This window comes from Zosterops lateralis, assembly GCF_965231275.1.
Source record: "Zosterops lateralis genome assembly, chromosome: Z".
Taxonomy (NCBI): domain Eukaryota; kingdom Metazoa; phylum Chordata; class Aves; order Passeriformes; family Zosteropidae; genus Zosterops; species Zosterops lateralis.
Window position 1 is genome coordinate 84233369 of NC_139800.1, and position 16220 is coordinate 84249588.

The 16220-nt window shown below is 36.1% G+C and overlaps 1 protein-coding gene across 1 annotated transcript in view; it reads left to right on the plus strand.

The window, feature by feature from the left end:
• The window catches only part of LOC310922795 (protocadherin-9-like), a 66518-nt gene extending 53153 nt beyond the window's left edge, over positions 1-13365 (plus strand). The window contains exon 2 of the mRNA XM_083883630.1: positions 12469-13365. Coding sequence (XP_083739756.1) covers positions 12561-12860 — 300 coding nt within the window. The 5' untranslated portion in view covers positions 12469-12560 and the 3' untranslated portion in view covers positions 12861-13365. The remainder of the gene's footprint in view (positions 1-12468) is intronic.
• The last annotated feature ends 2855 nt before the right edge of the window (positions 13366-16220 follow it).

A 16220-nucleotide genomic window follows, 5' to 3' on the forward strand; every position in this document is an offset into this window, starting at 1 on the left:
GTAATAATAATAATAATAACCACTACCCTGTTTTGAAGCATCACAGTCCTCATGGCTGCAGGTCACAAAACCTCTCCTGGCAGCTGTTGCAATGGGCTGACAAGATGCTGTCAGCAGCTGCTCACTTCCATTCCTTTGGCTGATCTTACTGACAATAAAATCTTCCGGAACAATCACAGCTATCACTGTTTCCTAACAAAGTCCTTTTAAAATTATCCATGCTAGGAGAAAATCTTCTGTAAAGGATTGTGTCAAGTGTTGATCTGGCCTAATTTATTCCCATCATTTGTCAATTGTCCAGGGACTGATAAAATCAGCTGTTTTAAGGAGAACCACATAAGTTTAGAAATGTTGCTTGCTAAAATTCCACTATTTTTATATTTTTAATTGAAATTTACTCTGGAGAACATATATATCTATCTATATCTATATCTATATCTATATCTATATCTATATCTATCCTGTTGGCGAAACTCCTTGATGCCCAAAAAAAATTTTCTAATAGTTGGAGAAGGCTCATGTGAGTGAGATGAGCAACTTGCAATCAAACAGGAAAACTTCAGTGGAGAAGCTGGTACACGAGGGAATGTTAAAAAGCTGGTAACTGTGACAGCATTGCTTCAGCAGGTGCTGCCCAAATTTCTGAAGGTGCCAGCAATGCCCATAATGGCCCAATTAGGAAGTTGAAGCCATCTAAATCAGTGATTTTGAACTCTCAGGTAAATGATGGGAACTGTAGTTTCCACTTTTTTTTTTTTTTTTCTTTTTTTTTTTTTTTTTTTTTTTTCAAATATCTGCTGGGAATGAGGCTCTGAGCTGATGTGCAAAGATTGCTCCAAATCACTTGGAGCCATACTCCAGTGCCTGACTGGAGCACAATGAAGTTTGGATTATGCTGTTTTAAATTATCACCCATTTGAAGTAATTTTCTTTATAAAACAAGATTAAAATGACTGTGATTCAAAACATTTTACCTCAAATTGATGTGAAAATTGTAGTGTTCATATTATTTCCATTTTTCAATTTGACAAAACATTTCACTCCACATATGAGCCTTTCTGTGTTGTCACTATCTTAACAGTGAAAATATGAATTTTACTCTGTGCACTTTACTCTTTCCTGATGTGTCTTATTTCTTAACACTACTTATTTAAGTTTTTGAAAGCATGTCTTTCTTTTGTTGTAGTAGCTGAGGAAAACATAAGCAGATTTAGGAAGTTTGCTTTCCTCCTTTCTAACCCACTCAATAACAGTTTATAACTCCATATTTTTAAGTTTGTTCTCTGGTCTTCCCACATGTCTGATGGTTAGATAAGTGCTGATGTATAAGCAAAGCAAGGAAAAAATTGAAGTTCTAGGTTGATGGAGTTGAAACTCAGATAATTTGCCTGAAACTTCCTTTTATTTGTTTTCATATTGATACCACAGGAGAAATTTCTCTGCATTAATTTTCCTCAAAGTTTCATGGCTCTTAATACAATCATATAGGGAAAGAATAGTCTTTCCTCAGAAGTTTATTTCATAGACAGGAAGGATTATCAATAATACTTTTTAAAAATCCAATAAATTCTGAGTAACTTACTTGAGCTGCCTATAAAAAAGGGCACTTGTGTCATCTAAGACAGAGTTCTCCTTTAAAAGTTCTTGAGGAAGCAAAGAACAGATTAATGCTGAAAACCACTTTTTATTTTATTAAAATAAAAAATTAAGTGACTTGTAGAAGTCCTTGTCTAAACTATTGCCAGTAAGATTTACAACTGCAAAGTCTCTGGCCTAAAAATACAATTGTATTTATTTTTAAGTCACACTGCGCTCCACCACAAGTGCAACAGAATGCCAAACCTTATCACTTAAAGTAATAGCGAGGCACATGTCAGCTATCAGACCCTCAAACTCTGCGAAAGAGCTGCTTTTGTGTGCTCAATCTGCAAAGGATAATTCATTCCTTACTAGGGGGTATGATTTCAAGAGCTGAAAGCTCTAACTAGTGCATATGTATAGGGTAGATTTAAAGTGATTATGGAAATGTCACCACAGGACAATGCATTATTAGTAGGCCCTCATATGTTGTATGCTGTCCCCTTATGTTTGCTGATAATTAAAAAGCAGATTGGGATGTCATGGTGAGAATGAGTGCAAAATGTCCCTTTTATCATTTGCAATAAATATGAAATAGTGGTCTTGCTGTATCCTTCAGTGATTGTTCTATTTACGTTGGTGACAAATGACATCTTTCTCCTTGTAACGTGCCTGCAGGGTTAAATGACTTTATTATTATTAATGAGTCATTGCTCCAGCTGCCCAGAAACACAGAGAGTAGGAAACATAAGAGATTTAGACCTAAGTAATTACAAATGTAATTATTACCTTTCAAATTTCATTTTTACAGCAATCACGGGGCTGTTAATCAAACATGGCCCTTTCCATGTGTTCGCACTTTTCGGAGCCTTTGTCAAAGGGATGAGCAGCTCCGCGGGCCTGCCGAGGGGAGCCGGTGGCAGATTGACAAAGTGGTCTTGACAGAAAACTGCTGTGAAAAATTGGATGGAAGCTGCAGCATAGCCATCCAGGAGGCTGTGGTTGAGAGGGTTTTCCAGGAGGAAAGCTGCAGCCATATGGAGGAGAGTGTCCTCCCGGGGAGGACGAGGGGAATCCCGGGGTCCTACGGAGAGGTGCAACACTGAAGTTTAACTCTTCCAGACTGTCCTTCCTCAAGGTTGCTGGTTGTCATGAAATGGTCTAAAAAAACACAACAGAGCCACATGCTGCTTGTCTTGGTTTAGGGGAAATTTGGGAGAAAACCCCCAAATACGACCTCTCTGGAAAAGCAAACCCAAATAGGCCCTCCCCTAACTGGTCCAGGGAAAAACCTCCTCAGAGAAAAGTGGAAAAAACTATTTATTTAATAAACAAAGTGCCCAGAAGCACAAAGAATGAACAATATGAAACACTAAAACCTGTCGTTGCTCTGGAGTGAGGTGGTAAATCAGCCAGCCCCTGCTGTGGGTGTAGCTCAGTCTCTCAGCAGCCCCTCAGGAGGCCCCGCCGGGCCGCAGCTGCAGCTCCCGGGGCTCCTCTGGGTCTTTCAGTCCAGGGCAGGTTTAAACCGCCCCGAGAGAAGGAAAAACAAACAGTTCGGGGAACTTCTCTGCCTCAGCTGGCTAAACTAACTAAAAACACAGGAGATCTCTGTCCCACAGTCCCTCTGAGCTGCAGACAACACCAGGAGAAACAATGTGTAGGAGTCAGGCTCTGTCTCAAACTAATTCCTGCTTCTTTCTCTCTCTTCTCTCTCAGAACTAGTCTTAAAGGTAAAGAACTTAACAGAAACAGCATAAACAGAACAGACAATTGGGTGTACAAGCATCACAGAGTCATCCCAAGACCCTGCTTTAGGGAAATTAAAAACCATAGCTTCTTACCCTGAAATATTTATCCTAATTACTCATAATTACGGATTTTTAAGTTTTGGGGTGGAGCATAAGGTTTATTCTCCTGCAGTAGTGGCTGGGGTGTTGCAAAGGATTCAGAAAAGGAGAATAGCTGTGATTGTTGTTAGGCCATGTTGCAGATGCCATGAAATATAAGCAGTGCTGTTTCCCAGAATCATAACCCAAATTGGCATTTATGGTGAAATGTAAAATCTGAGGGACAGCTTTGGAGAAATGCAAACATTTCCATTCAATAATGCCATTTTTTCATAATATTAAGGATCCTCATATTTTAAAGAAATAAGTGAAAATGAATTGAATAGAAAAAATGGGAACTACCAGTTACCACACTTTATGCCCCTAAATGTAATGTGAATCAACACTGTCGGAAAGCATTTGAATTTTAAAATTACATTTTTGATGGGCAAATTCTTTTTTCAACCCACAGCAAGCTTTATTTGTATATTCAGCTGGAATGAATTAATATTTTTGATGGTCCAATAAAATGTAATAGCTATCACCACTCAAAAAAGCATAGTGTGTTACATAGATATCTGCATAGGTAATTATTGTAAAAATGTTTAGAAATATTTGAAAATAAACAGGGTATTAATAGTAAAAAAAAAAAAAAGAAAAAGTTTATATTCTGATAAAGAAATACAGTTTGTTTGTTTGTTTTTTCCTTGAAATACAGCTGGAGTCACACAAAAAGTAGAGAATATTTTAGACTGTTGTAGGGTTGTTTTGGTTGCTGCTCTAGTGGTCTTTGACTTTAAATTTGTTTGTGTATATCTGATGAAAACACAATTCAGAACAACTTTTATTGGCTATCTTTTAAGTTATCTCAGGAGATATATGTTTACTAGCTCACTGAGCATTTGGGGGTTTTATGACTCCCTTTTCAAAATTTATGTTCCATTAAAGTGCCTGAACCATGACCAATTGCGCACAGTTGTTCAATTACTTCATTTAAAAGATTTTTTTTTTTTTTTTTTATTTTTTTTTTAGTATTTTACTTTCCATCAAACTTTTGTTTATTTGTTACTGCAAAGTCAATAATAACAAAGACAGAGCATTATTTGGCATGGAGATACACCAAGAGACTGAGTGAATGGAGGGTACAAACACAGATATTTGAGGGGTTTTTTTCCCACACCACCCCCAACAGAACTGAGCAGGAACTTCTGCTCATCCTCCTCACTCAGCCCTGACCTCTGGTCAGCTGACGGGGCTCACCCAGTTTGCTCCTTGTCACAAGTGTTGGAATCTGCTATTAGAGTGGGATAAAGGAATATTGATATGTTCATGTAGGTCCATTATCAATAATTAGTGCTTCTGACCCTGTTCTGCCCAGAAATTATCTTCCCTTTGTACTTTTCACTCATCCCATCTCCAAGACCAGATGTATCAGAGTTTTTGATTGATGTATCAGATTTTTTGATTACACAGCCTAAGCTTAGGAAATGTATTTTCTTCTGTTTCCACACCAAAGTGATTTTATGTAGATTGCATAGTGATTCTTAGTTCCCTTTATGAATCTTCACTCTTTTGGGATATTTAGTGATTTTTAGTAAAATCAGTCCATTGCTGTTCCTTCATGGACACAAATAATTTTACTTGAAACTGAAAAACTAGGTATAGTGTTATATTTTATGTAAATGGTTCCACTGAAAAGTGACAGCTGAAGCCCTTTTTTATTCAGCATATTTTTGTAGGATGTTGTGTTTATTACAGGAATTTTACATCAGTAGTAGAGCTTAATATGTATCACTTAAAATGCATAGTCTTTGCACATATGGGGGAAAAAATGCTAATTTCACTCTTTACTATGTTTCCAGGTCGAAGGTTATTGCTGGAGGATAAACCATTTCTCACTATGTAGTTTCACCTTGTTTAATTGATTTGAATTTGAATTTATATTCCATGTTAAGTAATGAACCATGTATTAATAATTAAAAAGGTTCAGTACAAATGGGAAGCAGTTAATTAAATATTAAATAAAGCACATTGTATTAGCCACTATTGTAATCAATATACTAGATTTTTAGGTTATCCATTTTAGATGGTCATTATGCTTTACTAGTTATAGTTAAAACTCTTATTGAAAACTCAATATACATTTTTAGGCCAAGAAACCTGTGGCCTTTGCAAATTACCTTTTTTTCCCATAAATATCAGCAAAACATGAACATAAAAGATGAATTCAACTGGACTGGTAGAGCAGTAAGGGTCAGCACCATGTACTGTGCTACAATCTGTCACACCCATGTTCATTTGGCTGAAAAAACAAGTTTGCAGGAGGTTTGGGGACTTCAGTGGGGGGGTTTTTTGTGGTTTTTTGTGTGGTTGGTTGGTTGGTTGGTTGGTTGGTTGGTTGGTTTTTTTTGTTTGTTTGTTTGTTTGGGTTTGTTTTTTGTTTTTTGGGGTTTTTTTTTGTGGGGTTTTTTTTTTTGGGGGGGGGGGAGGGTTGTATGTTTGTTTTAAGTTTTGTTTCTTTTTTTCTAATGTGAAACCTCTTTCTGTGGAAAACAGTAATTATTGAAGCTGAACTTTTTACAAGAGCATTGCCTTTAGACCATATCTTGGTTATGATTAATACAAGATTGAGGCTCTAGTCAGAATAACAATGAGGTAACCAAATGAAAGATTAATGTTCTTTATTTGTAGGGCTGTTGCTTGTGAGGGGAAGATTCACTTCACAAGTGTAGTTAATGAGACAGGAATTACTAGAGGCTGACTCTCTTGCCCTGACATTTCCTCCATTTCCTCTCGCCCTCACCAACTTTCCGTGGCTATCTTTAAGAATGTTTGCTTGACTTGTTGAATTCAGGTGTAAAATCCTCACACCTCATCCTATCATTTGGATTTTATGGGAAGTATTTTTTTCATATTGAATTTGAATTAAAACCACAGCTGTTAGGATATAAACTGTGTTCACTGGAATGGAGGCAGAGATGATTCCTGCAAGCTACCCAGCACAATCTGGCAAGCCTAGGTAGCACAGAAGATGTAATTTCCCTCATGCCTGTTGATTCCTCAGAACATGTGGAGGATCAATCTTCCCTGATTTCTCACAAGCAAAGCAAGCTCTGTACGCACAGCTGAAAATTAGAGGGTGGTGTGTCCTACTTGTTCTTTGAATAAAAAGGTTCCAAGGCTAGAATTTAAGTAACTCTTTTAGGTTTTAAATTTATTGAGACGTATACAGGAAATAAAATATTCATAGGGAACTCCTCCCAAAGGCATTTTATTATTAAACCAAAAAGCTAGAGTATATTATAGCAGCACTCATTTAGGGTTTCTGCATTCAAGCTTCTTCTTCCTGACCTTATTAAAGTAACCCAGTTTACACTAACTACTATTCCTCCCTCCCTTTTTTATTGTTAATGTCATTTCTGTTCTCCTCATATGGTGGAGACCTCTAAATGATGTTACTCAAGTGGGCACGTTTGGTCACCAGGGTAATTCCTGACGATAATTTCCCCACATTATGCTTGAATTCCTGCTTAGATTTAGCACCACATTTAGTAAATACACATGGGCAAAGAGTGGTGGGGGGGACCTGACCCATTCCTTAGGAGCTGCTGGCTGAGATGAGGAGTTGAGGTTGTCATCTCCATCACTCTGGTGGGTTCCTGCTGAGCAGAGAGCGCAGGAGGTGCGCTGGGAGCTGCTCAGTATGAAACGCTCCAGTAAACAAGAGGCACTTCTGGATGCTGACAGAACAGCATTGGCACTGCCAGCCATGTATTCATATATGTGCTGTGTTGTGAAAATATGAAAAATAGCTCGGCAATGGCATAATTATGGGCAATTTGCTTAATTGCTTGCTAATTGTTGCTTGCTTTATTATGAAACAAGAGTGCTCTAAATGTAACGCTGGATGGTTTGCATCCAAAATGTGTCAAATTCAAAACTGGCTTTTCATTAAGACTTCAGCTACATGGCTTTAAAATTCAAGCATTCTATATTCTGTTTAAACTTTTTTCTTTCTTTTTTTTCTTTATTTTTCTTTATAATTGGTTTGGAAATTTTCTTTGCACAGTTTTTATGCCTCTAAACCTGCATTGGTATAGGGCAGTCTGGTTTCTGAACTTCTAATGAATCTGAGTGCTTTTCTAATGAATGCATTTACAAATGTCTTTTGATCATTGCTACACATGTGCATAAAGGTGGATCTTTTAAGGCTTCTCCAGGAGCTCATGTTCTTGATTGTCCAACCTTTAGTGAAGCACATCTTTCCTTTCAACACTAATATTTGGATTTTTTTCTCTTAAGGGATATGTACAATTCTGAAAGTTTGGCCTTTTGGAAAAGCCATTCTCTTCTTTTTCAAAAAATATACCCAGGTTTGAGCAGAAGGTTAGACCAAAAGTCCTTTTCAGCCTAATCCCTGTGATTCTGTGGTGCAAGTGATGACTTTCATGGCAGAGTAAGGAAAGAACCAGCCCTCTTGACATTCTTTTAGTAGTACATGTCTCTTTCAAGGCTAGAGGGAAAGGGTAGAAAATAAAGTGAGTTGTCTATACACCAAGTATGTGTTTCAATGATTTTTCAGGTCTTTTCCAACCAAAATGAGTCTGTAATTCTGACTTTCCAACATTCTTAGACCGCGGGTAACATACTCGTACCAACAGCCTGTCTCCCTTTGTGAATTTTCCATGAGAAACAGTCTTAGAACTAGAACATGATAGTAAGCTGGAAATGCCAAAGAGTTGTGCAGCATTCTGTAGAATGAGAAGGATAGTAGCACTGTCAAGCTCTTCAGTTTTCATCTCCAAAAAGCAAAGGTGATAATCAACATTTTTATTTACTACCTCTAAAATCCTACACAGACTTTCTAACCATAGGAAGTCTCTGGTCAAAACAAACAAGGAAAAAAAAGGTATTTTTTATAGTTGTTTTGATTGAAGGATAGCTATCTGCCAAGGCTGGAATTCCAGATTTTCTGGAGTGAAGGTAAATATTCTTACTTGAAAAAACTGTTTTGACCTATAAATGATGAGACTGTGGAACAATGAAGAGTCTTTTAACTGTTGTGCTTTTAGTTATACTTGACAGTTCTGATCTAAACATTTCTTAAGAGCTGACAGACGCTTTCTTTAAAAATGTTCTTACTTCTGCAGACAATTAAAAAGAAAAAAAAATCATTCCTTAAACAACCTGGAGTTCAAATCAAAGTGGTAAACTCACATGTGCATGAGTGTGATCTATTATATGAATTAAAAATTCTCTTTTATATTATTTGTATGTTATGTTTGAACAGTCTCCATGTAGTTTGGAAAATAATATCTAAAATTGAGAGTTTATAACTGATTGAAGTAAGTAACTAGTTAGACTGCTAAGAGTTCAATGGAATGTACTCCTTATTCATAATATGTGGGGAATATGCAAACTCTTATTTCCATTTATAAACCTGTCATGTCTTATGTGAGAAGATGGTACCAGACACTGAATTTCACTTGCAAGAACCATCATTTCTTCTGAAAATATTCAGAGACAGCCGGAACTTTCTCTTCCTTGATGGGTAGAGACAGGTGTCAGAGGTGTTTCCTTCCTCTGATTACTTATCAGACTATGCAGAATAATCACCTGCTGTACTACTTTGGAATAAGAGAGAAAGGCTCAGAAAATTTGATTGTTACACATATTTGGAAGTACTTGCAAAGAAACAAAATAGAAGGGAGCTTAAAGAGTAGCAGCCAGAAGGCGCCGTGGTCAATTTGCAGAGCCTCTGATAAATGGCCACTTGAACACTGAATTTCACATCTCCCACAGCGTGTGGCTGCAATGATATGTAAGGAAAATAGAGAAGGAGTTTTGTGGTAGTTTTGGGTTTACAGAATTCCAGCAGAGTTTGACAAAAAGGAGATCTATTTCATGGCCTGGAGGAGCTGGCAAATAAAAGATAATGCTCAGTGAATATTCATGCAGAAATTTTCCTACAGTTTGTTCTAGCCAGTTATTTTCCAAGAGTTGTTGCTTTGTGGGTGGGGAAAGTTGTTTGTTTGTTTGACATTGAAAATTGTTTTTTCAAAGTTAAGGAAAACTGTATATTTTACATGGTATTAACCATAAGCCCTGATGAAAAGCATACTCTGATAATATTTGAAACAAGATTGAAAGAAAGATTACGACTTCTACAAAAGATGTTTCTTCTAAACAATCTTGCATTGCCAGACTTTATTAAAAAAGACCTAACAACTTAACACCAAAATAATTTGTATTCGTATCTTAGGATCGTGTCCAGGATAGTTATAAAGCTTTGGGATTTTCATTCTTGTTTTTTTTTTTCTTTTGATTCTGTTCTTGTTGTTGTTTTGGGATTGCAGGCTTTTCTTTTTTCTTTTTCTTTTTTTTTTTTTTTTTTTTTTTTTTTTTTTTTGGGGGGGGTAATTATTTTTTAATAAAACTAAATCTCAGAATAAAATATCTATTTATTAACAAAATAAACAAGACTGTAATTTTAACAATACTCTTATTCCTAACACGGTAACACGTTTCAAGTCTCCAGGTAGTATGGCATCATGTGGCACAAAATTACTGTCCTGATCTTTGAAATGGTGTGGAGATTGTTTTATATGTGACTTTTTTCTTCCACAGTTGCCTTGGCCAATGTTAAATGTTAAACTTTTATTGTCAAATGCTTCCTTTTGCTGTTTTACCTTTGTGTACTCTTTTAGTGTAGTTTGAGAGAAATGGTACCGTACAAGTGTTGTAACTGCTTGCTGTGAAGAGTTCAGAACAAATAAGTATTATTTACAAATAAATAATTGTGCGTTCCACATTCAGTTTTAACTGAATTAATAGCATTTTAAGGGCTTTTTTAATGATTGCAAAAGAGATCAGTTTCTCTACAAAATGGGGATAATTCCACAGTCCGTCAAGGTTGTGCCTGATTTCAGTGAGTTGCCTTCATCACAATAGAAGCTAACCTGGATAATTAAAGAGCTTAAAAGACTTGTATACACTTAAAGTTATGTCTCTAATAGCAGATAGTAGGACACAGAAAGATTAGACTAATCTACCACTCGAAACTTTTCCTTTTTGCAGTAACTGTTGCCTCCACTGAATTATTTCCATATTTATGTCTTCTACTGCCCATCAAAACTGGATTAGTATTTCAACAGCAAGGTGCCAAAGCTTTGTCAGGATTAAACTGAAAATACTCAGGCAAAATGACTAAGGACATGTTGAAATGCCAGTAATACACCAAAATAACATTTATAAACAATCATTCCTCTAAACTGACATGTACAGCATCCTGAAGGAGAAATAATCAAGAATAGAGCATTCATGATATAATGAACAACCAGCTGTCTTCTTAAACATGGTAGATTAAAAAAAAATAAATAAAAATAAAAAGTATCCTGTTTTGGACAGCAACATTATGTCTTTCAATGCCTGAAGGAAAAACTTAATTCCTTTGTATTGAGATGTAGCATGGAAATAAGTGTTTGTGCTCTGCAGCTTTACACAGGTTTCAACATGCAAAATATTTGTTAAAACAGAAATGTGGCATCTGTCTAAACATAAAGCTCAGAGGGTGGGAGGCTCCTACTCGACGCTCTCATTGCTATAAGTAATTTTAGTGGCATTCCTCCTCCAGTGCTTATCCACCAGAATCTGATTTTAAATGCAATTTTCATTAAGACAGGTATTAAAAATATGTATGTAACCTTCAATGGGAAGTTTTATGAGGAAAACACAAGGAAATATCCAATCAGGTATTCTTCTGCACTTCTGATGTATTTAACCCTGTAAACAGGAAAAGAATATAACATTAACAGTTGCAATATTAAAACTATTTTGAGGAATCATTTGTAGAAATTTAAATTCCATTCATTTTTAATTTACCTACCATGGCAAAGCCACAATTTAAATGAAACAGATCAAGAATATTTATGGATTAGAAATGAACATTTTTCAGATTTCATAGTTTACTTTGCCTTTGTACAAATTAAAATTTCTATATTCTTTTTTCAAGGGTACAAACCTCTCATCTGCTGAAGAAAACTGGTTTGATTACTAGCAAACTACAGAGGTTACATCTTCTTTTGCTAGTAGTCTTTGATTTTTCAAGGTGTTGAGTACTGAATGCATGGAGAAATCAATTCTTTTTAAAATAGCTGTTATGATCTTTCATTCTTATAGCTTGGGTGCACCTTTGAGGCCAATGGACCATCTTTGGCTAGTGCCCAATTTAGGGTTTTTTTGCCTTAAGCAAAGGAAAACAATCAAAAATCCAGTTTTAAGAGAATATAAAAGAAACCAAAATTCTTTTTTTTTTCAAGTAGTTCTTTCCAAATATCTAGAGTAATGGCATTAAATTATTATAAAGTTTTTAGCTTTGCTACAGAAACGACACTTGCAAGAGGTGAAAATATTATTTTAGGAAAGCAACTGGTCCAGAGGACATGGTCTCTTTTGTCAGAGGAGGTTTAGATTGGACATTAGGAAATAAAATTCTTCACTGAAGTGGTCATCACATTTTGGAAGAGGCTGCTCAGGGAGGTGGTGGATTCACCATCCCCAAGAGTGTTTGAAAGGCATGTGGATGTGGCACTTGGGTTTTTTTTTTTTCATGGTGAACAGGGTGGTGCTGAGTCAATGGTTTAGTTCACTGAGCTTAGAAGTGTTTTGCAACATGAGCAGTTGTATGATTCTGGGAAATCAAGTGTATAAGGGCTTATTATAAATCTTTAATGATGGTGTGAACTGTGACAACACTGTGGGTTCCAATATCTGAACCTCAGTGAAGCTCTACCCTTGGAGGGCTTTTCTTCCCAGATTGTGGCCATCATTGTAGGAAATTGAGTGTGTAAGGGCTTATTATAAAGCTTTAATGATGGTGTGAATTGTGACAACAGTCTGGGCCCCAACATCTGAAATTTCACTGGAGCTCTACCCTTAGAGTCCTTTTCTTCCCAAACTGTGGCCATCATTGTAGGGTGGGGATTGCTTTGCTGACCTTGACTCCCTCTATCTGTCCATCCTCACACCCCTGATAGTGTCTTCTGTTTTTCCATCCTCCCAGCTATTGAAGTGAACCTGCAGAAAGCTCTGGCTGAAGCCTCTGAGAACTGCACGCAGGAGTGCCTCATCCTCGGCCACTCTGACAACTGCTGGATGCCGCCGGCGCTGACGCAGTTCCAGCAGCCCAACACCTCCCTGCCATCATTTGGCTTCCAGCAAGGCTGGGCCCGAGGAGCCAGACCCGAGGGCCGCCACACCCTCGGGAGACCCCTGCCAAAGGATGACAGTGACAAGAGCCAGGGAGGGCCCAGGCCCCAGTTCTACAACACCTGCGAGAGACATTGCGCCACCGAGGACCCCGTCAAGGTCATCCCTCTGGCAAACTTCACCGCCTCCCACCAGGCGCCGGGGGCTGCGAGCAGCACCACCTTTGTACACGAGCACCAGCTGTGAATGCATATCTGGCAAATCCTTAATTTCAGGCTTTACATGTGACTTGTGGATAGTCACAGCCTAGCGCACCTCCTCGGGTGCGCACAAGATCGTTAGGCTTGTGAATAGAACACTAAATCTGAAACAACATCTAAGTCCTTAGGACCTGGTTGAAAGGTGTTTACCATAGTTCTTGGTATAATCCAGAAAATGGGGATAAGAACTCACAACACAAAAACACTCAGAAGAAAATCAAAATCCGGTTCATTTACTCACAGTGCAAATATATGCCAGCAGTTCCTCCTCTCTTTGGAGGCAATTCCTTAGTACAGTTTGGGGGATATTGTAGTCTAAAAATAGCTTACTCAAATTTGTCTTTGTTGTTTATAGCATATTTATAGCATATTCATAGATTTCATCTTCCATTTGCTTAGCATTAGAGATCAAGTGAGTAATTTCTCTCATTTGATTACTTGACATAATAGAATTAATAAGATACTAAACTCTAATTCTTCAGAAGGATGGTATATCTTTCCACCAAAAATTATCTTTTATATAATTAAGGAGAATGTACGTGACAACTGATTTTTTTTTAATTTTTATTGGCTCAATGTACAGGTATTTATTCTCTGAAAAAATGCAATAGATGAAATAGAAAGCTCTCGACTAGGCTTTTCTGTATGAAATAATCAACGTGACAATGAGAGGATATCCAAGATCAAAAATGAAAACAAATAAGAAACAACTTTACTTTTTCAGTTTACAAGATTTTCCTTTTTAAAATAATTCAAGGAACAATATTATAATTATTTTTCAAGCCATAAGTCTATTTCTCTCTTCTTTTTTCTTTATTTTTTTTTGTCTTGCAGAGCTTGCTTTGGCTACTGTTCCTGTTAGTTGAAAATTACATGGGCACTGCTGAAAACAGTAGGAAGTGGGGTAGTTTTTTTGGCTGATGTGATGTTGTGGCTGCAAGCTACCAGTGTTTTAAAGAATATTTAATAGTGATGTGTACGGCTTTTTTTACAGCTATATTCACCTATTGTAAGTATCCAATAAAAGTTTAACTATTATATTAGTTACTTCTTCACAAACCTGTTAGACTAAGAAGTACTTGTCATTGTGGGTTAGTTGTTAGAGAATGACTGATAGTGCTCAGCAAAGAAAGAAGGATCTAGGTAATGGAAGTTGGATAAATACAAAGAAACCCTATTCATATTATTTGAAAAAGTCTCAAGGTGATTATCTTTAAAGAGGAAGGATTTTTTTCAATGTTCTGTGTACTGGAGAATATATTCTCTTGGTAAATTCCACAGTGGATGAAAAGGAGATTCCTTTCTTATATGAAAAAAACATATTTTCCTTCTAGTATTTCCTTCTAGTACTTTGTTGGTCTTTAGCCATTTCATTATTTGCAGTATGTACATACTAAGAAATTTTTCCATTAAGAAAATGCATAACGTTTTTGTTTTACTGCTACATTAAGTGAGACAATCGAAGCTGTATGGAGGGGAAAAACAGTGTGTGAATATTTCCTATGGGTAGAACTCTATGTAGGCTTCATATTGTAACTTAAATCTGTAATTTATAAACAAAACTGTGTGTAAAAATGCTGTAATATTAGCTGCTTGTAAAATTTACAGAAGTTCAAGTTGTTGAGGGTTTCCAATGAATGCTAAAAGAGCTTCTCTTATGTGCCCAGCAGGTATAAGTAGCTTTATATATCGCTGTCCCCACTGTAAACCTATTCAAACCACATTTAGATTTCATGTGAAAAAAAAAAAAGAAAAAAAAAAGAAAAAAGCTTCACTTTTAACCTACTGATAGAGTTTAATTAATGGGCATCAGATTATCTAATGATGTACTTCTTTTGCTTCCTCTTTTTTTTTTTTTTTTTTTTTTTTTTAAAGTAGTTTTCAATAATATTTAGAAAAGATGTGGCACACTGGCTTCCAGTTGCATGTAAATCCTGGAAAAAAAATCATAATCCTTTGGGTACTGACACATCTCATTTCCAATTCTCGACAATTGAAAAATTGACAAATTAATTCACACCTAATGTATACAAAACCCTTTGTTGTTTGCTTTGGAGACATCAGGAGGAGAGAATTTGGCAGTTCTTTTCAGGAATATGAAAAAAATGAGCTTATCTGTAGTTTACACAGATTTACCAAACATACTAATTGTGCAAATTTAGAATAATGCTGACAGTAATTCCTCCTATTGTAAGCAGAGGTCTTTAGTTTTTATTACAGATGGTGCTATACTAAATGTTTACATGATTGGCAGCTCCATTGGAAAAAAAAAATATTTTTTTTGGTTTGGTTTGGGTTTTGTGCAGTTTTGGGTTTTTTTGGGTTTTTTTGGGGGGGAGAGTTGTTGGTTTTTTTTGGGGTTTTTTTGCCTGCAACAGTTTTGTTGGGGATGAAAACTGTAACTGAAATTTTGGCAAAGAATCCATTTCTACAATTTTAGGATTTTTATAGGAAAAGGTGAAGGACTCAGAATTAGTGGGCTTATTTTCATTGGTAGGAGAAAAAAAAAACCAACAACTTCACTCTAATTTAAATATTTAGGAGTTACTTTAGGTTTTTTTTCCCTATGGTAGAGAAGCACTCAACCAGCCCCCTTCCCTTGAAAACAAACAAAGAAAAAACCAACAAAACACTCAAACCAAACAACAATAAAAAAATTACTTAAACAAAAAGCATTATAAAGATAAGCCGGATTATAAGAAGTATTAAACATTATATCTATGAAAATGTGTTTGATATTCTAAGATTCAGTCAACAAGATACAGAACAATTAATTGTAAATACACAAGGAGATGTATCAGGAGATAAACGGCCCCCTCATTTTCATATATTATACCTCTAATATATAAAAATATGCATTTGAGACAACGTTTTTCTGAGTAGCATGTCAGTATCCAGAGGAATAATGTTGCTAGAGACTCGTTACACATCTTGCCATATATATAAATAATTTATCTAGTACATAGACTGTATAATTTTTGTGTAATTTTTTTTCCTTTTTAGTCATTTAACTTATTTTATCTTACTTGTGTGAATTTGTGGAGAAAAACGACTCTATATACAATATACAGTAAAATGCTAGTTACATGATTAGATTTGTTCCATACGGTGTAACAATAAACGGAAAAACCTTTGCCTTCAAAGTGATGTGTCACAGAGTCGAGTCTAGATTATTTCCCCCTCCAAACTCATGCTTGTTGCACTCCTGAGCATTGCAGAATGGATTATTGCCATATTGTAAAGCAGTCAATGCTAAAGCAAAACAAAAACCAAAAACAAACATAAACAAAACCAAAAACAAGAAAAAAAAAGTTAAAAGAAAGAACCGACTCAAACTGTTTGAAGT